This window comes from Bos indicus, chromosome 29 (assembly GCF_029378745.1).
Source record: "Bos indicus isolate NIAB-ARS_2022 breed Sahiwal x Tharparkar chromosome 29, NIAB-ARS_B.indTharparkar_mat_pri_1.0, whole genome shotgun sequence".
Classification (NCBI taxonomy): Eukaryota; Metazoa; Chordata; class Mammalia; order Artiodactyla; family Bovidae; genus Bos; species Bos indicus.
Genome location: NC_091788.1, coordinates 17661061 through 17683051, shown reverse-complemented (window position 1 = coordinate 17683051; position 21991 = coordinate 17661061). Strand labels below are relative to the sequence as shown.

The 21991-nt window shown below is 48.7% G+C and overlaps 1 protein-coding gene across 2 annotated transcripts in view; it reads right to left on the bottom strand.

Annotated features, from left to right (window-relative positions):
• TENM4 (teneurin transmembrane protein 4) overlaps positions 1–21991 on the bottom strand; it is a 3327204-nt gene that overhangs the window by 51925 nt on the left and 3253288 nt on the right. For both annotated transcript variants that reach the window (XM_070782510.1, XM_070782511.1), the window contains 6 exons: positions 20474–20741; positions 18349–18492; positions 15987–16236; positions 13739–13759; positions 6110–6342; positions 1755–1909 (listed from right to left, as the gene is read on the bottom strand). In XM_070782510.1, coding sequence (XP_070638611.1) covers positions 1755–1909; positions 6110–6342; positions 13739–13759; positions 15987–16236; positions 18349–18492; positions 20474–20741 — 1071 coding nt within the window. The remainder of the gene's footprint in view (positions 1–1754; positions 1910–6109; positions 6343–13738; positions 13760–15986; positions 16237–18348; positions 18493–20473; positions 20742–21991) is intronic.

Here is a 21991-nt window from a genome sequence, read left to right as displayed (position 1 = left end):
AGCGTGGATTTTTTTCCCCCCTCCACAATATGCCAGTTGTCTTCCAAGACTTTGATCTGGCTGCTTGGCAGCACCTCCAGCTAAAGCTACACAATTTTCCAACGTGTGGATTGAAATTTTTCGGCACCCTGTGCTGGCTGGTGGAGGGCCCATTTGGAGAACTGAAGAGACTTGGACGTAACATCCTCAGGCTGTGGCTGCTTCCTGACGGGGTAAATCAAGCTTGCTCATAGACTGGAGAGGGAAACCCTCGAGCCAGCAAGGGGAAGCCTGCCAAATTGGAAAGACGGGTGGCAGAGAACAAATTCCCACTCGGGAGCATAACAATCAGTAGCTGGTGCAGAGGGAAACCACACCAGCACCGGACAGGGAAGCACGCAGCTGCGGGACGGCCGGCAGCAGCCCTGAGGTCCGGGTGAGGGGCTCGGCGACACGCTGGGAGCAGGGGCGGGCATGAGCCAGGGAGCCTCCTCGCCTCCGTCACCTGTTGAACCCAGGCAGCAGGTTGGCAGTGAGTGGCAAAGGGCCTGTATGCAGGCTCCCCTAGAAGTGAGGGTGTTTAAAAAGCCAAGTGTGCCCACTGCTAACACCAAATCCAAATTTAATGTGATTTGAACCTCCTTGTATCTCTGGCTTTGCTAATATTGACAAGATGGATATTCACTGATTCAGCGCCAGCCAGATTCTACTAAAGGATTGAGCAATAAAGGACACATCCCTTCTCAAGTCACTGTAGGACAAACTAGGGACACGCTGAACAGCAGCCAGAACCTTGTGTCTCTCTTGGGTCTACATGGGGCTCCTGGAGCCCACTCGCTGAGGTTCAAACCCTGGTGTGGTAAGGCAAGTCCTTTCCTTACTGGCTGCAAAGCACACTCCAGTTCCAACTCCTGCTTCTTCCTTCTACGAACCCTGTCCTCAGTGCTCAATCTTCCAATGTTCCTTGAATGTTTCCGGCCCACTAACACCTTTGTGCCATTGCACACGCAGTTTCCATTGTGTGAAATGTCTCCTTTCTTCCTGCCACCCAACAAACTCCTATTCAGCTTTCACAAGCTAGCAAAGTCACCTCCTCTGTGAAAGCGGGACTAGAATTTCTGTTTAGTGAGCCCTTCCGGAGCGCCGAGTGGTGCTCGGAGCTCTTGCATACATCGTTTCCGTATTCTCAAGGCAATCCTGCCAGGACAACATCAATTACTCTTATTTTAGAGACATGAAAAGCGAGGCTCAGAGGACCTCAGCAACTTGTCTAAAGTTATACAGCTGGTGAGTGGCAAAGATGGGATTCAATCAATCCACTAATGAATTAATCAACAAACGAGTATTGGGTGTGCTCCTGTGTACCAGGCACCCTGGTTACAGCAGAGGAAAAGATGGACAGAATTCCTGTCCTCACGTAGCTTACAGCCTAGAGGGAGAACAGGCAATGTTCAAGTATCTGTGAGTTCATGAGGTTACGGATTTAAATTTACACTGTATGAGGCTCTCCTGCCTTCGAGGGCTGCATGGGGCAGATTTCTTCAGCCCTCCGGGTCTTCCTGTGTCACCCATTTGTCACCTCTGATGGTGACCATCCAGAGCCCCACACTGTGCTGGACTCACCTATGCGTCCTTAATGCTCTTAAGAGGCCCTGCACCAAGAGTGTGCTCACAAGCCTTGTGCAACACAAAGACGAACAGCCAGCAGGCAAGCCAGGTGCCCACGAGAGGACAAGCATGCTGACCCAGGGCCCCAGCAGACAAAACCTCCTTACCTGAGAGATATCCATCACAGAGTCACAGCTCAGGGGCCGGGCCGAACTGAGATCGTTGGAGCCCAGCAGGGTGGAGATGACCCCGTTCTGATCAATGCGTCTGATCATGGTGCCGTCCACGAAATAGATCAGCCCCGACTTGTCCACTGTGATGCCTGGGGTGGAGAAGCCCAAACAGGACATCCAGCCTTAGAGGTGGTTAACAACCCGAGTACTCAGGGAAACGTGCAGGGTGATGGGCACATCTCCTCTATGATTTGATTAGATCTTCCCTACGACATTCATCCCCTCTCTGAAGACAGCTGCCCAAGGGCTTGTACAAAGGGGATCAGCACAGGCCTCTGGTTGTTCTACCTTGCTGCCTCTGGAGATATTTACCTATCATCTCAGTCATCCACAAAACCTGGACTCATAACTGCCGGGAGTTAAGCACTAGAGGTAGTGGCAAGGAGGAGCATTTTCAATGTCAAATGATGGACTATGTAAATTACCCTACTTCTGAAGACCTGAAATTATAATCATCAAATCCCTTTGATTGCAGTAATCTTTCTTTTCTTCCAGGACAATCATCCCTCACGCTTTTCTAGTCTATTACTATTTGATGTTATTCTATTCTAATTTTTAATTTCTTTGGCCACACCATGCAATTTGCAGGATGTTAGTTCTCTGACCAGAGATTGAACCAGGCTCCCTGCAGTGGAAGTGTGGAGTCCTAACCACTGGACCACCAGGGAGTTCTCTATTACTATTTTAGTTTCGTTGGTTATTTTCGAATTATAGAGCCTAAAAAAGAATCCTTTGGATTCGTGTAGGGAATACTGGTGAATTTAAAGTCTAAAAAAGGCACAATGAAAGGCACAATGAATTATCCAACATTCCTTTTCTCCAGTTGCTAGACTATCCCGCCTGCTGACTTTCTCCAGGGCCACCTGTGTGACCTCAGGCAAGTCACTGGATGTCCTTGCATTTGTTTTCTTAGCTGTGAAATGAAAAGACTGTTCCAGATCTGTATTTCTCACGTTTGGATGTGTATGACAATCACCCGGGAGCTGGCTAAAAGGCACCATCCCCCCAGGCACCTGGTTCACTAAATCTCAAGTGCAGCCTGAACATCTGCCTGTATTTTTGACCAGTGCCCTGGGTGATAATGACGTAAAAAGATATAAATCAAAGTTTGAGAACCACCCTGGTAAGGGAGGACTTCTTAACCAGTGATATGGATAAGAATCGCCTGAAGAATCTTTAAATACATGTATTTATACACACCCCTCTGCTTGGTCTCACTCCCAGAAACACCATTAATCAGTCACAGGTTGGCTGGGACTAGGACCAAGGCTCAGGGGTGATACTGACACTCCAGGTCCAGAATCACAGGAGTCAGACATACCCTATAGAAGTGTGAACCGCTGAGGGGTCCTGGGGCCGAGAGACAGACAGGGTGTGCCCCTGAGGAATGCGCGGTCTAGCTGAGGGAGCACAGGAATCACTTTGGACCCAGGGAGTGACAGAAGCCACAGCGGTTCATGGGGAAATAAAGGAGATTCTGGTCAGTTTCATCTTGTTTTTTCTGGGGCAGGAACTGAAAGAAGGGGTCAGGAAAAACTTCACAGAGGTGGAGATGTTTAAAGTTAAAAAGCCTCCCAGTTATACAACCTTGGGGTAGTCACTTCACTTCCAGGATAAACCACTTCCAGGATAAACTTCACTTCACTTCATGGATGAAATGTGGGTAATAACATCTAACCTGTAATAGTTAGCCCTTGATTATTGGAACGATTTAGAATTATGAGAACACGAAACCCACCCTGGGCTTGCTCTCAAGGGCCCACAGGTCTATGACTGGTCAGGAGGGTGGGGTTAAGACAGCCAAGGGCCTCTGCGTGGTGAACACCCACGGGAGCTGGGCTTCCTCCTGCCCGCTGCCTTAGGCTGTTCAGGGCTGAACACTGATTTCACGTGGAGGACTGGAGGCCTTAAAGTGGGGGCCGTCCTCCTTCTGTCCCTGCTTAGAATATAAACTAATTTCATTCTTCAAGCCCAGGAGCTTAAGACAGGCGCTTTCTTGTCTGAGTGGCTGCTCTTGGTCTTTCTCCTCCATCTGCTGTAGGACTGATGAATGCTCCAGGAACAATTGGGTTTCTTGTTTACAAAGTTGGCTGCACAGGCTAATAGAAGGGACGTGCGCCCTGATTAATGACTTCATTTTTTTCTCCTTTTGTTGTGCTAAATAGATGGACATCTTTTCTCCTCCCTGTTGCACAGTGTCTGCACATCCTGGCACCCTTGTCATTTCTATCTGGGTTAATTACAGGCTTTGGGGCAATTTCCCTGTCACTACATCTGTGTGTGTGTGTGTGTGTGTGTGTGTGTGTGTGTGTGTGAGAGAGAGAGAGAGAGAGAGAGAGAGAGAGAGAGAGAGAGAGAGAGAGAGAGTGAGAGAGAGTGTGTGGAGGGTGGAGAACACATGTGTGCGGAGCAAATGAGAAAAGATTTTGAGAGAATAAAAATTCTCAGGAAAAAACTGTTTTAATTTTAAGAGAATAGAACCTTGCCACCAAAAGGGCTCTCACAGACCATTTAGCCCAATCTGCACGTTTACGAAAGGAAAACTGAGGCCCACAAGGGGAGGTCCCAGAGCCGGGGGTTGCAGAGCGAAATCATAATGCAGGCTCCCTGAGTGCAAGCGTAGTGTTCTTTCCACTCCAGGCTACTCTCTCAGTATTAGGATATTGTAATTCAGAAGGAGATTAACCACAAGTGTCACAAACTTTACCCCATGGAGTTACTACCTGATCACTTCAGGTATGTGGTAGAGACATACAAGTAATGATACACGATAGTCTGTACATACAATAAAACAGGAATAGGAATTACCATTTATGAGATGTTTATCATGTGCCTGGTACCACTGTCCTAAGCAAGTATTTACATTCCTGATAACAGTTAATCTGGATGACAACTGTACAGTGTATTTCTATTTAGAGGAGGAAAATGGGGCTCAGAGAGGTTAAACAACTCACACAAAGTCACACAGCTATTAGGCGGCAATGGCATAATGCTGGCGGTTTAGTCACTAAGTTGTGTGAGGGGTCACTCTTTGTGACCATGGACTGTAGCCCTCCAGGCTCCTCTGTCCATGGGATTTCCCAGGCAAGAGTACTGGAGTGGGTAGCCATTTCCTTCTCCAGAGGATTTTCCCAACCCAGGAATCAAACCTGCATCTCCTGAGTTGCAGGCAGATTCTTTACAGCTGAGCCCCCAAGGATTCCCATTAGGTAGCACTGTCTGAATGTAAATACAGGACTGCCTGACTTCACAAGTCTACAGCTTACATTTGAAACCAAGCCCTGAAATCTGGCACTACTTAAGAAAATATCGCTCATGACATTTTTATAGGCCATCATATGAAACATATTAATTTTGACTCTCAGCACAATTCTAGGAGGTAGACACAGAAGATATTGTTACTCCTATTTTATTGATGAGGACCCTGTGGCTTAGACACCATAGGTCATTGGCTTTAGGGCCTGCAGCACGGTGAACATGTGCCGATGGATGTCTGCTGACAACGATGGCTTCTCCTCCAAAAAGCCTTCCCGGTCTCCTGGGCACAGGGGCCTCCTTGGCTCTGGACTCTCAATGCACAGTTCCCTCTCCTTGCACCTGAGGGAGCACTTCTCCCCCTCTCCCATCTCCATGATTCACATTCAAGTCTTATTTTTATGCGAAAATGAGCTTATCTATGTACACACAGTACACTGTATACTCAGCAAATACTTGCTGAATAAGTGAATGGAAAGTAAGTGTGGGTGTGAAGAGGCCTGGTTTTTTGAAGGACTCAAAATTGAAGCTTAAGAGTTAACCCATCCTATAGGACATGAACATGTGCAAAGATGATATACTGCCACTTTTTTTTAATCAAACAATGACATGAAAGGCAGCATATATATCCAACAGGAGGGGACTGATAAATAACAAGATATCCATTTGGTGGAATACTATATAGCCATTAAAAGCAAATTCATAGGAGACTCTTTAGTGACATGGAGAAATATTTGTGATATATCACTTAGGAAAAAAGTAGGTTACTAAAACAACTTGTTTAATGTGACTTAATTTTGTTGGTTTCTGGTGAGCTTTAGATACACACAAACACTTAGAAAAAAGGCTAGGGGGAAAGATAGGAAATATTAACTGGGAATATTTCTGGCAGGTGGAATTATGACAGCTTAAACTTTCCTCAGTAGAGTTCTTAGCATTTTCCAACTTTTTTGCAATGATAAACAGGTTCACCTTTTGGAAATGGAACTACCCCTATGAATGTTACTGAGAGAGTTTTGAAAGCCAAGCCTTACCCCTGGGGTTGGTAAGTGTGGCTTCCGTGGCTTTTCCACCATCCCCACAGCGAGTGTCATCGAAGGGGAGGCACTGGTCACCTGTCCCCGCCACCACCTCAGAGTTCTTGACGAGGTCCTTCACCACCACCGTGGACTTGATCTTGAAGACCCGCCGGCTGGTGGTGTCCGAGAGGAAGACGGCCCCACTCATGGGGTCTGTGGTCAGGTAGTATTTGTGTGCTGGGCTGTGGCTGGAAAACAAGGACACGCCAGTTGGTGAGCACTTTCTTCTTTCCTGACAGGCAGCCAGAGATACAGAACTTGAGATTAAGCCAAAAAGGGGACAATGTCCCTCTTTGGGGTGATGGTTCCCCAATTTTTCTGACCTCTGTGGTTGGCCTTTGCTTCTCACCCAACTATGAATGCAAGAGGTTCTTGTTGATGACTGTCATGCCCAGCCAACAGTGCGATGCCTGTTTTCTTTAAAAAGATTATCCGTTGAGGCTGACCAGAGGTGGTCTGTAAATCCAGACCAGAGACACGAAAGGATCTGACTTTAAAAAACACTTCAAAACTAAACAAAACAACACACAAGCTCTTCCCCCATGCAGCTTTTACAGCAGCTCTACCCCCTTCTTGGGACTGACTGCTAAGGTCCCAGCCACACTGGACCGCAGCCAGTGTCAACGGCGTCTTCTTTTGACACTCATATTACACTTATCAGGGGCCCCGTAGTCTCCTTCCTGCAGCCAGACCCAAATGAGCCACATGATTAGTCTGTGATTGGCAGCAACAGCCAAGGAAGAAGAAACAAAGAGGGGAGCTGTGCTGGTGATGGCTCTGTTTCTGCAAAACAGCCGCAAAGAGCAGGATGCACTAACGGAGGAGAGTGAACTAGACAGGGACGGTACAGAGAGATGACGGCGACGAGGCCGAATCTCCAGGCACAGGGCAGGAAAAGTCGTACAGGCTTTGGGTTCAGATCAGTCTGGGTTCCATGTCTAGCTCTGCCATTTTGTGGTTCTGAAACCTGGGCAACTGACCTGGTCTCCTGAGCCTCACGTTTTCTTCATCTGCAAAATGGGCGTGTGAACCTTGCTGGTATATTGGGAACATTATATAAAATGTTACATAAATTATATGATAAATACTCAGCACAGTGCATGGCACACAGTGCTGTGTGTGCTGTGCATAGTCGCTCAGCCGTGTCCGACTCTTTGTGACCCCATGGACTGTAGCCCGCCAGGCTCCTCTGTCCAAGGGGATTCTCCAGGCAGAATACTGGAGTGGGTTGCCACGCCCTCCTCCAGGGGCTCTTCCCAACCCAGGGATCGAACTCAGGTCTCCAGCATTGCAGGCAGATTCTTTACTGTCTGAGCCACCAGGGAAGTCCACAGTAGGCACTTGGTAATCATAATTATTATTTTAATTACTAGTCATTATGTCTGTTTTTGCCTTTGGAGAGGACTACAGAGTAGGTATCTCTTATTAAGCCTGAATTTTGCTATCATGTAGTAATGATTTACAATTTCTTCCCAGTCTAGGGCATTCCCTCACCACTTGTCATCAGCCATCCTGACAACTTGTCCCTCAAACATGTCTTCACACCTCTTTGCATCTGCGGTTCCTGCTCTGGGGACCATCCTGTACCCTCCTGTTCTCAGCCTCAGTTTCAGTTCAGTTGCTCAGTCGTGTCCGACTCTTTGGGACCCCATGAATCGCAGCACGCCAGGCCTCCCTGTCCATCACCATCTCCCAGAGTTCACTCAGACTCATGTCCATCGAGTCGGTGATGCCATCCAGCCATCTCATCCTCTGTCGTCCCCTTCTCCTCCTGCCCTCAATCCCTCCCAGCATCAGAGTCTTTTCCAATGAGTCAACTCTTCGCATGAGGTGGCCAAAGTACTGGAGTTTTAGCTTTAGCATCAGTCCTTCCAAAGAAATCCCAGGGCTGATCTCCTTCAGAATGGACTGGTTGGATCTCCTTGCAGTCCAAGGGACTCTCAAGAGTCTTCTCCAACACCACAGTTCAAAAGCATCAATTCTTCGGTGCTCAGCCTTCTTCACAGTCCAACTCGCTATTCACTCTTCAGGTGTCAGCTCAAATGGCACCTTTTCTGTCAAACCTCCTCCAGCTTTTCTTCCCTATGCACTGAGATTCTTATCTTATCATATCTGGGTTACAGGACACTGAACATAATGCTCTGGCTATTTACTTATGTGTCTGTCTCCCAGAGTCTTCCCTGGGGGCTCAGGTGGTAAAGAATCAGCCTGAAACTCTTTGTGTTGCAGAGAGTCCAGCATAACTGAGCAGATAACACGTTCACTTTCCACTGTCTCCCCAATCCTGTCCCCAATAACTACTTGATGGGAAGAGATGGGATTTTATTCTTTTCTGTGTTTCCAATGTTCAGCTTGCTGCTTTTCTAGCCCACAGCAGGCATTAAGTGCATGAGATCTCCATTTTTAGTTTACTTAAACAGTATTTTCAATCAAATTACTTAGCTTTCTTGTAACTTCTCTCTTAGGAGTGGTGGTAACAGTAGAGATGTCCTATTTAGCTAGGCATGTCCCCTGTGACTTGCCCTATAACATGTGACAGATTTAATTTTCCCAGATGACACTGATTCTGGCTAAATAAAATGCAGTGACCTTAGATCCTACTCTGCAATGCTGGGGCAGCCTTGAGCTTTCTGATTCTTGATGACAGCTGGAGGTCAATTTTTCATTTCTTTTCGTATCATCCATGATAAGCAGGTGCTATTCACCAAGGCAGAAACTGGGTCCTTGAGGAATATGGTGGGGTCCCTGTCCACTGAGAGTAGGCCCCCCATCCCAAGATTTTGGCTTATGTCTTTCTGCATCAACCCAGAGAAGTGCCACTTAGGTGACGTTTCTCAGATTGGTGAATTCCAGATGAGGGTGGCATTTGGCAGACTGTCCAGTGGCCCCCTCTTTTGTGCCCCAGAACAAATTTGAGGTTGGGGTTTCGTCAGCTAACCATAAGGGAAAGAGCACTAGTTTTGAACTGAGAGAATGTGGGTTCTAGTTTGCACAAGCCACCTAAATGTTTCAAGCAGTAGGTTCCTCAGCCTCAGATGATGGCGTCCCTGCCCTGCTCTGCTCACAGGCTTATCATCAGGATCAAATGAAATGATCCAGCTCAACGGCCCTTTCCAGTTGGCAGAGCTCTTGGACAGTCTTCCGCTCACTTCTTCCTCGGGCCACCTGCACTGGGAGCGGCACCCCGACCTCTCCCAGGAGATGCGTCCTCAGTCCTGGGGGCAGAGCTGTGGATGCACGGGCTGCTGGTATGGAAGCATCGGCTGCCACCTCCGGGCGCCAGTTTGTCCCAGACATGGTGCCAGCCTTTTATATGCACAACCTCCTTTTCATCACAAATGCCATAGAAGGCATTATTAAAACACAACAACAGCTTTAGAAACCTGAGATGAGAGATGTTTAGAAAGCTGAAACTTGAGCAGGGCCGGAAAGTGCTAGGTGGCAGGATGGTATTTATCTCTGATCTGCTGGATGCCAGAGTCTGTGTTCGCTCTACTTCCCTGGGCTGCTCCTCAGGGCCTAGAAAGCTCCTCTGCCTTTCTCGCCCAGGGCGCCTGCTCATCTCTTAGGACTTAGCTCCAACATCACCTCATCTGGAACACCTACCTCTCCTGGATTCTGGGGTCCCTGCTTTCCCCTCCTTCTTCTGTTGTGTCTCCACCAGACTCTTAGCACATTATACTTTCAGTACGTCCAGCACCTTAAGACCCTTTTCTGCTTGGCTGTCTGATTCCTCAAGGACATCTTGGACTCTTTAGGGGCAGGGCCAGGCTTCAAGTTCCTGGTGCTTAGCCCTGAGCTGGTACAGAGTCAGCGTTCCAGAAAGGCCTGCTGACTTATTGAATCGGTGAGTAAATGCCTATCGGCTTCTCTGGGATTGCAGACAGGAAACACCCACTGCTAAGGATCGTAGGGTGATGGTTCTCAACACGGCTGCACATCAGATTCACCTGGAAAACTTTTCTGTTTTTTGAAAACCCTCACCCATCACATCTGAAGGGCCTGGGTATCTGTCCCTTGAAGATCACTTGGTCGCTCCTGAGGCCCAGCTGGCTTTGGAAACCATGCCTTTAGAGCAGAGCTTTTCAAACTTTGACGTGCTCATGAATCATGTTAAAATGAAGATTTCAGCTTCACAGTTCTAGGTGTGGTCCGAGAGTCTGCGCTTCTAACGAGTTCTCAGAGGATGCTGATGTTGCTTATCTGTACTCGGAGGAGTGGGGCCTTCCTTAGAATACTTTGCAAACCATAGATGTGAGAGATGGGAGATGGCCTCCCGCTGAGACCACAGGCCCGGTGCTGTGGACAGGGACCCTGTCTGATCTGGTTCTGATCCGCAGGATCCTGGGCAGGGCTGGGCACAGAGCGGGCTCACAGTTCCACTGCCGGAGTCTGCACAGGAGTTCCTGAGGACCTGCATTCTTTTCCACTTCCTTAAACACAACCCCGGTGCCTCTGGAAATTATGCAAAATCTTAGGGACTATAAGGTATTAATCCTGAAGTAAATGAGCTGCAGTGGGCCTCACTCTGACCTCCATCTGGACAATGTGGGGAATTTCCTAGTAGGAGCTGTGAGCCCAGGAGTCTGTTGGCACCAAAGGCAACCTATTGCCTGTTCTGAGTGGGGATTTTCCCTCTCCTTCAGAATAAGACCTGCCTTGTGCAAAGGGGTGTCCTTTGACCACATCAGGTAGCAGCCTTGGCAGACCTTGATCCGCTGGTTCTTGGAACTAGTAGAAAGAGCTTGAGCACTGGAACCACACAGACAGGGGTTCCAATACCAGCTCCGTCACCCACGTGATAGGTGACCTTGGGCAAATGATTACTCGGAGCCTCAATTATTTGTCATCTGAGAAACAGGGATAATCATAGCTGCTTCGAGGACAAAACTGTATGAAGGATGTAAACCTTTGAGGATAGTGCCCGCTCCATCAAAAAATAAAAAAGTCCAATTAATGGCAGCTGGTCTCCTTGAGAAACCTCCAGAACATTTATGTTACTGCACAATGAAAAACACCAGTATGTCATACTTAATACTGTCTGTCTAACCTGTTTTCTGAGGCAACTAAGGGCTCTCTTCGAGTTAACATAGCATGTGTAGCTGGGTTTGATGGAGATTTGAGTTCAGATGTACTTCTGAACAAGACTTCAAACATTCCTCCATGACCCTAGAGGAGAGATCTGGGAGGAGGTGAGAACCCTTAGTCCCTCAAGGAAGGCAGGGAGGACGATGCCCAAGGGACTGGGGGTCTCTGTGCTGAGCATGCCCAGCTTGGTGGGCTGAATTAAGGTTGGAAAGGCAGAAGAGAGAGACACACACACAGGCTGAGTCCTAGCCTGAGCCTCTAGCTTCTCGGAGCAGCAGGAACAGTAAATGCTAATGGACTAAGAGGACGGAGTTTTAGAATTTCTTTATTCCATTTCTGGCATTTACTGATGGGAACACTAAAGCTCTGAGGGAGGGAGGGATTTGCCAATATCCAGGTGCCAGTTAAAATCAGAGCTGGAGCCCAGGTCTTCTCCCTCCTGACTGTCCTTAGAAAACTGGAAGGCAGAAAGAAATTCCATTTTTCCCTTCTACTTTGGTTCACTTTCAAAATAGGTTTTAGCACCTGAGAAAACAATGAATTGAGAGGGGGGCAGGAAGCCAGCTCTGAAATCATACCATGGGTACATCAAAAGATCACTAACAGCACAAACAGGAGGTACCGAAATCAAGACTCTCAATTTACAGATGATGCCACTGGAAACCAGAAAAGCTGTGGGACCAGCCCAAGGCCACACGAACATGCAGCAAAGCTGGAAGAGCACCCTGGCTTCTGACTCTTGCCAGCTAGGTGCCCCCGTCTCCTAGCTGCGACCCAGGCGGTCACCACCACTGACTGGAGGTGTTAATGGGAAGTGCTAGGTTTCCATCCAAGATCTTCATATGAAAGGTACTGTGTTTGCTAAAAATCCAAACTTGAGGGCACATATCAGTTCAAAGTTCAGTAACATCCGTACTAAGCTCTTTGGATATCTCTCTCCTATTTCAGTGTCAGGAAAAATACTCCTCCTCTGAGAAGGGGGCATATTTTCCCATTTCTGGTAACGTAAACCCTGAAAACAGTTATGCTTCTCTGTTTAGTCTGACTGCTAGGAAGCTCCGAGTCTGATCTGATGTGTAATCACATGTATGTGTTTTCTCCTTTTTTCTTTTGTTCCCAAATTCTATTTAATTTACTTTAATACATGTGTCTTTGGTTGCAAGAACACTGAATTCCTTTTCAGGATAGACAGCGACATAATCATCATCATCTAATTGTTATGATGATGATGATAATAATAGTAATAATAACAATAATAAAAATAATAACTCATTAGAGTGCTTGGCACAATGCTAGATACTTTATAAATATCCTCTGTATCCCTTATAACAGAGATTTTATTATCTTCAAATTAGAAACTAATGCTCAGATAGATTTAAACAGTTTTCCAAGGCCACACAATTGAGAGCTTCGGTTTCCTCATCTGTAAATTGGATGTATCATGAAGAACTACTTCAAAGGCGGTCTGGGGGTGCATTGCTATAATCTGTAAAACGCTTAACCTGCTTTCTACTACACATTAAGTGCCCTCTATATACTACTATTATTATCTTAAAAGAATACATATGATTTCCATGTTATTACTATAATTATACAGACATGGACATAATCGCTGTTGGATTGGGATCTGTCTGACTCTCTACTGAACTTATCTCCAGTAAGTGCCCACCCACGTGCCAGTCTGATCTGCACCCACACAGGTAACCGAGAGCCACGTGGGTAGCAGTGCAAGCCACCCTCCATGTGCCATGGCTGCTGTCAGGCCACCCAGATGTGTGGGAGGCGGGGGGACTCTGAGGTGACCATCCCCTAGGAGTCGGACGAGCGCCACAGCCCGGGGATGTCAGTGTGTCTGAGGAGGACCACTCCTGCTTGCTGCAGGGTCACTGGGAGCCTACGTAACAGATCTACTCTGTGCCAAAGTTCCTGTTTGGGGGCTTCTCCCTGTGGAAGGTGTGTATGGCCCGAATATCCTCCCTCATTCTGTCCTTGCTGACAGACCTCCTGGAGCGGTCCCTTGGCGTCCCAGCCTCCAAACCCGAGGCACCTGGCATGCCCAGAGACAGACGAATCTGAAGCCTGTTTTCTGCCAGGATCTCTGCCTGATTGAGTCCTTCTCACGGCCTTCCCACTGTGATCCTCCAAGTCACTCAACACGGTGGGGATAATCTCTTCCTTCATTCTCAGGATAATCAGACTAGGGTGTGCAAATTACTCTGCCAAGGTTAAAATTTCCCCCTATTACTCAGCCTGTCATGTCCACAAACTACCAAAATAAATGCTGCGCTGTGCCAGAGATGAAAGGAGCTCAGGCTCTCCCTACCCGTCTTCACCATTATTAATGACTTTCTTTCACTGTAGCCGAGGTACCCCCAATCAGATCCAATCACAGAGGAGTCATTTGCCACCGAGTGATCTGAAATTGACACGTGCAGCTTACCATACAGCATGCAACAAGGCAGGCAGAGACAGGAAATTCTCCACTGGTTGGCTTACCTATGTCTGAAATCTTTATTTCTGACAGAAGACAGGAGAGCAGGGAATAGAAGAAAGAATGAAGTGTTAGCAACAGGGTTAGAAGCATTATTAGCAGCCTGAAAACTTGACAGCAATGGTTCTGTACAATACTGTAATAAATAAAGACTTAGCAGCTCTGACACTGATATATTTCATATCGGATATTACTTGTCAGTGAGCTCACTTAGAAGCAGCTACATATCACGGAAGCAGCATGGTCTCACCTGCACCAACACTGCTGACTCTAGCAGAAGAGGATGCGGTTGACCCGGGTGGCTGCTTGCACCAGGGCTAAGCCAGAGGCTGGCACGGTTGATTCCTCCCCTGCCCAGAGAGGCGCTCTCAGAGACATGCTCACTGCTGTGTCTCTGTGTGCACGCTGCCCTACCGAGAGTGGCCCAGACCTGTGTGGCCCACCACGATCGTCCTCCCAATAGAACAGAGAATTGGAGCTACATTCTACTTATAGGGGAGAAGGTGACAGAGAAACAGTCCTGGGAAAGAGGACGGGAAGGAAATACACTGTGATGATAACCTATCAATAAATTATTTTTTCCCCTAATGTAATTTCCTCCTCCCTTCCTTACACACTATCTTTCATGATCTCTCTACAACTATGGCAGGGAGACAGGGAAAGTGGGGTCTCTAATTTAAAAGATGTGAAAATGGAAGTCCAGAGAGGGTAAGTGGTCCAGTTTCAGTTTCTCTGCCAAGGTGGGCTGACCCCGAGCCTATGACTCTCTCTGCATTAAGGCATAGGAAAGAGAAAGATAATATGAGCAGTTAGTCGACTAAAGCAAATACACTCAAGGGTTCCCATTTCCCTGGCAGTTATCTATGATGGTCAAACTCATAAAAGAGAGAAAAAAAAAAAAACGGGCAGAGACTCTCCTGTAAATGGCCTGGTTCTCATTCCGCCTGATGTCTGATTTCCTGTGAGTCCACAGAATGTGAGCTTCTGCTTTTTTTTCATGGCCAAAGACCCTTCCCTTCCTTTGTCCCCCTTTGGTTGGGTGGGTGAACACAGTGCCCTCATCTTCAGGGCAGTGATGGCTGTGGCCAGCCGGCTGGCCTGCCCCGCCTCTCCCATGTGCCCTGCAGAGAGGGGTTCTCAGCGGGCACTCATCTCCGGGATATGTAAGCATGGCGCTCAGCCAAGGTCGTCCCCACTGGGCCCCCTGATGACACTTTGGCGAGGCAGAGCTGTGTGGTGGCCTTCTGGGTTTGGGTCTGCCAAGCTGGACCCTGGGCAGGTTCCTTAAATTCCCTAAGTCTCCTTTATCTTATTTGTCAAGGGCAATAGTAATAATTAATAGTAAATAAGAGCCAATAATAATAGCAAAATAATCTTGCAGAGCAGTCATATTAACACCAGGCAAATAAAAGAGGCCTTGCAAGAGAGAGTTTCCTTTTCCCCTGGTTACTTCCCAGCTCAAGGGCCCATCCTGCTCACATGGACCCCAGCCCAGGAGATGGGCAGAGTCCACTCTCTAAAATGGTCATGAGAAACCTGGTACAGTTTCTCCTGAAAGGGAGGGTGGGGCTCCCCCATCTCTAACCAACCACAGCTCCCCTGGAACCCACCCTGTGACAGGGCTCTGCTTCTGAAGTATCTCGTTTGAGGGGGTGTGGAGATGTCCAACACACCAGGCCTCTCCCTGTGCAGGGAGAGTGCCTGTGCTCTGTCCCTCATGGTCAGGATGGGGACAGGGAAAGGTGACAGCTGGCTCTGTCATCTATATACACCTGAGGAGCAGCCATGGGCCTTCTCTCAGCACCGGGCAGCTGCAGAGAACTGCCCCTAAGTCCCGATGCCAGTTAAGTAACAGGACCAGGCTTGGTAACATCGGCACTGGGGCCTAGTTCGTGATACCATCCCTTGTCCTTATAAAAAGACTCATGTGATGCATGTCAATGGGTTTGGTGCCAGGAAGCAGGAAAAAGATTGAAGGGCTTCCAAAGAGTCTAACTCAGTGGCTGGCCTCCTTCTCCATCATCTGACAGCAAGGGTGTCTCCCCATCCCCAGGGTGGTTTGTCTGCATCTCTGTGTCCCGTGGAGAGCGGCGTTGGCTGCCTCAGAGCCTCCAGCTCACAGGTCAGCCTCTGGGAAGTGACCGGGGAGGCTCTGTTCTGTCCCCTTCTCGGGCCAGTGGGTCCTGCCAGGTGGGCCCGTAGGGTGGCAAGGGGACATGCTAGGAACCGCTGGGGAGGCCTCACCGAACATACCTCAGCTCCAGGATGTTGGTGACGTTCCCGGAGGGGAAGATCCTTCGGATGTAGTTGAAATCTCCCACGTAGAGGCTGCCGTCGGCGCCGCACGTGAGGGCCACGGGGGCCAGGAGCTTGTTGCCGTCGGCGAGGCCGTTGCAGCTGGGACAGGAAATGCTCCTGCGGCGCCCATTGCCCATGATGCTCCCGATGACGGGCGGCTGCTGAGACACAAACTGGTTCTCCCCGTTTCCCTTGTGCAGGATGCCTGGGACAAGGGCAGAGGAGCGGAGTCACTGATGGCGCTGGGGGTGGCTCTCCCTGCGGCTGCAGCGTTGTCCTGGTTTTGCAAGGGATGCCAGATCCCTGCCTACTGCTTCCAGACCCAGCTCCCAAGGCTGCCTCACCCCACAAGGAAACCCAGGCCATCCTGGACAGGACACGTTGCTCTGCTGATAGAATTCCCACGGCAAGGCTGTAAGACGGGTGCTGTTACCCTCCCGGTACTGACAGGGGACCCCTGACATCACGTATTGACGTACTGACATCACACAGATGACAGGAGAAGTCCCGGCTCTGAACCATTCAGCTTCACTGCCTCTCAAATAAACTGGACACACTGCGCGGGCCGAGTTTGTGTCTCCATCACAGCACAGAACTGTTTTTTTTTAAAGTGTGCAAATAGCTTTCTGTCTTAAAAAACCCAAAGTTACATACCTTATTTTAAAAAAATAGTTTACTACCAAAAAGGTAAGCATCACTGTATACTTCAGAAAGTAGTGATTTTTTTGTAGGTGGAGACTCTTGGCTCGGTGTTAATGGCACAGCACACAATTCTTTATTGCACTTATCTGTCCTCTCTTTACCATTTCAGGTGTGGAGACAGTGTCTTCCCCACTCTGTATCTCAGTGCCTAGCACAGAACCTGACATAGAGGAGATATCGAGAGATGTTCATAGAAATGCATGAGGGAGACTCAGTCTAAAGTAGCCCTGGACTTCATTCACCTCCAGACTGCTGTTTGCAGTTATTTTGGCTTTTCTGACACTCATGACCAAAGCAAGTCCTAACTACGACTCACAGGTCAGTTTCTGGATGCCTCGTTCTATCCTATGGAATCTATTTATCTGTTCCTGTGACAGCACTACAGTTTTAGGTATTATGGTTTTCCTAAGATAGCTTAACATCTGGCAAGTGCCTCTTTTTTGTTCTTATTTTAAAGAGTGCCACAGCTATTTATAAATATTTATTTGATTACAGACTTCAGAATTAGTTTGTCAATCCCTGCCCCCCAAATGCAGTGGCTTTGATGGGCATTCTTGCATCTACAGATTAGGTAGGAGAGATCTGACATCATCCCCATATTTACTTGTCCAATCTTGAAACACAGTCCCAGGGAGCTGTCTAACATACAGCTCTGGGATTTCCCTGGTGGGCCAGCAGTAAAGTGTCCGTCTGCCAGTGCAGGGGACACAGGGTTCAGTCCTTGGTCTGGGAGGATCCCACATGCTGCGCGGCAGCTAGTCCATGTTCCAAAACTACTGAGCTCGTGAGCCTAGAGCCTGTGCTCTGCAATAAAAGAAGCCACCAAAATGAGAAGCCCGTGTGTGGTAGCAAAGAGTAGCCCCAGCTCGTCACAACTAGAGATAGCCTGCAGGTAGCAACTCAGACCTACTGCAACCGAAAGGAAAGAACTTTTAAAATACAGATCTGACAGTGTCACTCCACGCTGTAAACCCTTCAGAGGCTTGAGATTTGCCTCTGGGTGGAGTCGAAAGTCCTAATCTTCCTACCTGGGACTCAGGCTGCTCAGGCCCCCCACTCCGGCTTTTGCTACTCCCTTCATTTCACCCTTTGCTCAAAGCACAATGATCCTTTCTCTCCAATCACTCCTCTTTCAGGTTTCAGTGCTTTGGCACGGACTGTGCTCTCTGCCCAGAATGTTCTTCCTGCTTGATATACACGGCTAATGCTGTAGACCCCTGGAGACTCAGTTTGGAAGTTCTCTCCAAAGAGACAACCTGCTGAACCAAGAAGCTGAGTCAGGGGCTTCTCTTCTGTGCCCCCACAGTGTTCCCAGCTTCCCCCTGTGACGGCACCATCCATGGCATGCTGTGAAAATTGCCTGAGAAGTGTTTGTCTTGCCCAGAGTGTAAGCTCTTGAAGCCCTTCACTTCTGTATCCCCGGTGCCCAGTAGTGACGAGCACAGAGCAGGTTGCCAAGGACTATTTGTATTAACCCTTCTGACCAGTGGATCACACATGAGCCTATGGAATTTGAAGTGTGTGTGTATGTGTGTTTTTGCCTCACAGGGAACAAAGCACATGAGACAAGACTCACACCATGGCCTGGCTCCTGGAATTCTACTAATCCACTCACCGCTTTGGATGTTGAGGGCATGGTGCTTGTCCAGGCTCCATCCTCCCAGCTTGGAAGCATCGATTTCATAGCCCTGCAGCACTGCGGTTCTTTTCTCCCACAGGATCAGATCTGGGCAGGATTCATACTCATAACCCACGGAAACTGTAGGGAAAAAAAGGCACAAAATGCACATGTGAGCAAAGCCTCTTCTTTGGCTTTAGATCTGCATGCAAGGCCCCTGCTTGTCTTTGGTTTGAAAAGAAAGAAGGATCAGATTCCTAAGTGGCAACAAGATCTATATGCAACACTAACCTAGGGAGGCTGAGCCTGAACATCCTTTTTTGGGGAGCGATGGTACATCATTGTGAAGTGAAAGTGTTAGTCGCTCAATCACGCCTGACTCTTCGAGACCCCATGGACTCTAGCCCGCCAGGGTCCTCTGTCGAAGGAATTCTCCAGACAATATCGGAGTGGGTAGCCATTCCCTCGTCCAGGGGATCTTCCCGACCCAGGGAACGAACCCATGTCTCCTGCATTGCAGGCAGACTCTACCATCTGAGCCACAGGGTAAGGCCTTGGTACATCATTAGGAAATGTTAAACAAATGTTCTAAATATTTTAAGGACCCATGTCAACTGATTCCAGGGAAATGATCTTTAGTATGCAAAGTACTTTAGGTACTAAAGTCTTCATGCACTGTTATTCGTAATAGTGGAAAGTTGGAAGTAATCTAAAGGTTGGAAGGGGATGAGAGGTTGAGCAAACCAAGTGCATGCACTCGAGGGATATGCAGCCACCGGAAGTTGTGGTTATGAAGATCATGGGTGACATGGAAGGTGCCTAAGGGGTAATGCTGAGTTAAAGGCCTGGTTATATATGGTACTAAATCTATGTTAAAAAACTATACATGAAAAAAGAAAATAAATTTTAATGTTAAGAAGTAGTTTTATTTGCTTATAGGACTATGCATAACTTTATTTCTATTTTTTGGCCCATTTATCACATTCTTATTGATGAACATGGAAATACTTGAACAAAGAAAAAAAAAATCCAAAATCACTGATAATGAATACATGGAAAAGGAGCTCCTTCAAGGTACTCTGAAAGCTGGAAGTTGCTTTGAGGTCTCAAAACTTGAAAATCTCCGGTTTCACTTCTGTTTCATGGATCCAGGCCTCCTTAGGGGATCACTGGAGAGCAGGCTAACCATGGAGGACTCCCCAAGGCTGGGTTTGGGAAAAGCCCTGTGACCGCCCTATGGGAAGGGACTGGCAGAAACAGGAATGCTGTTTCTTCCAAGTATCTTTCTGGGCAGACACTGCTTTCCAGGGGGCAATACCCTGCCACATGCTCAAGACGGGAATTAACACCTGGGCAGCTCTTTAGAGCTTCCTTTAGGTGCCAGGAGAGACTGCTGGCTCCCCATGGCAGGACGGAATGTGCTGGAACGTGCTTCTGTGGTCTCTTCCCTGTGACCTTGAGCCCCACAAGGAGCCACTCTCTGCTTTTTCATGGTCGCCAGTCATCTCAGGAAAGCAAGCCTCAGCCCCAGTGCAGAGAGGCCTTGACGGGCTGGAGAGCACTCAGCGCTCTCATATCACCTGAAAGAGGTGGCAAGGCTTCATTGCTTCTGAAGAGACCACAGAAGCAGCTTGGTTTCCAGAAGGGACTGTGAACAGCGAGGGACAGCATCTTGGCTCCCAGCGTGCCCAGTGGGGAGGAGGTGGAACGCAAAACTGCAAGGAAGCTCTGGGGAAAATCCGGCCCAGCTCCTTCCCTGTGTGGCCCTGGGAAGTCCCCTCACCTCTCTGGGCCTCAGCTTCCTCGTGCAGAATACGAGGATGCTTTCTGACTCACAGGGTGGTTGTGAGGATTAACTGAGATATCAACATACAGAGAGTTCACCCTCCGGAGCAGATTCTCAACAGACCCTCTTCTTGCCTGCCTGCCTTGCTTCCTCTCCCTTCCTCTCCTTTCTTTTTACATTACTTCTTCTCTGCCTCCTCACTCTGCCTTTGCTGAATCTAGAAAGGGAATGAAACTGGAGCAAGGATCAAACAAGGGAAGAGGACCAAGAGCCCTGTCCCCCCAAACCTTCCTGTCTCCTGAGGACGGCGCTGGGCCCTGCGGTGGGGAGGCTTACCGAAGGCTTCTGAGAGCCCGAACACCTTCTGGTTGTAGACGTCCGTCTTGTCCCAGATGAAGTAATAGGACAGGTCTGGGGCGGCAGCAAACCACTTCCTGAAGAGGCGGCCCTCAACCGCCACCATGAGGTGGACCTTCATGAGGTTGAAGGGGATGGTGGGGTGGGTGAGGCTGATCCTCAGGACAGATTTGTAGCCGGGGGTCCGGCTGCTCAGGTAGCTCAGCCTCATCTTGCAGCCGGAGATGGCGATTTCCTCCTGCAAAGCCTGGAGAGACAGATCACAGTGGGTGACGGTCACGGAATCACTGGCAGAGGGGAGGCGGCTGCAGCCTCACAGACTCTGGGTGTTGGAGGGGCAGAGGAGGAAGAGGGGGAAGGGGGAGGAGGAGAAAGCGGACTGCAAAAAGGAGCGGGAGGAGGAGGAGGGAGTGGGGGAGGAAGACAAGAGCCAGAGGCCTGCTGTCCGGGGCGCACTCTCAAGTGGCACATCCCTGCCTCGTTGAGCCTCTGGCTCTTCCCCCTTTCAACAGGGATGACGATGTTCAACTCACTGCATTAGTGAGAGGATAAGATAACGTGTGTAAAAAATACTTAACATCACCTCTCATTCACCTGCTGTGCCATCCCAGAAGACCCAGAAGAACCTCAGCATTGCAGCTTCCCCACTAGGTTAGCTTGCGGACCGGGAAGGCCACATATATAAATGGCCCAGCATATAACGAATACCCAGTAAATGTTTCTAAGCAGGATGATGGTACTATGGCTGTTGTGGCTGCTGCTGCTGCTGGAAGCAGGGGGCATTGTGAAGACAGACCTTGCCCTGGGATCAATGTGGAGAGCTGTCTCAACTAGAAGAACTGCTACTCTCTCAAAACCTTCCTAAGGTAAGATCTGTTACAAGTGACTTTCCTCTTCAGGAGGGTAAACAGAGGCTACAAGATGTTGATGGAGCCATTAGGCGGGGCTGGAAGTACAGGCTGCCAGGGACCGGGAGCGAATGGCCCCCAGCTCACCAGCAGAAAGAGGGCAGACGGGCTGCTCGGAGCCTGCGTGCTCCAAGGCTGTGCTGGAGGAGCAGCCTGGTGGGGAAGGCAGTGCTTCACCTGCTGGTTCAAAGGGCTTGGCTCCAAGACAGGACGCTGAAAATGAAATGCCAAGATGCTGAGGCACGTGGCTGAAGGGAGAACTTTTATCGGCTTGATGCTCTGGGCTCTGTTTCAAGAAGGGGACGTCAAATCAATTGAGGCTAACATATCCATTAAAAAGACAGTGATTATTTTACTCTCGTGTTCACGGGGGAACTGGGCCTTCACAAAGAAAGGCCTCTTCCTTTCTGTCTATGTCATAGACCGGAATGAATTCTCACTGGTGCTCCGTTCTCCCGAACACATGATGTTTCTGGGATGGGGCCTGTATGACAGCAATCTTCCCCAGCTTCGGCTCATAAGTTCTAGGCAAAGCAGGGCTCGAGTGCCATCCTGATGTGCTCATACATATTTATTAATACTTTCCTTA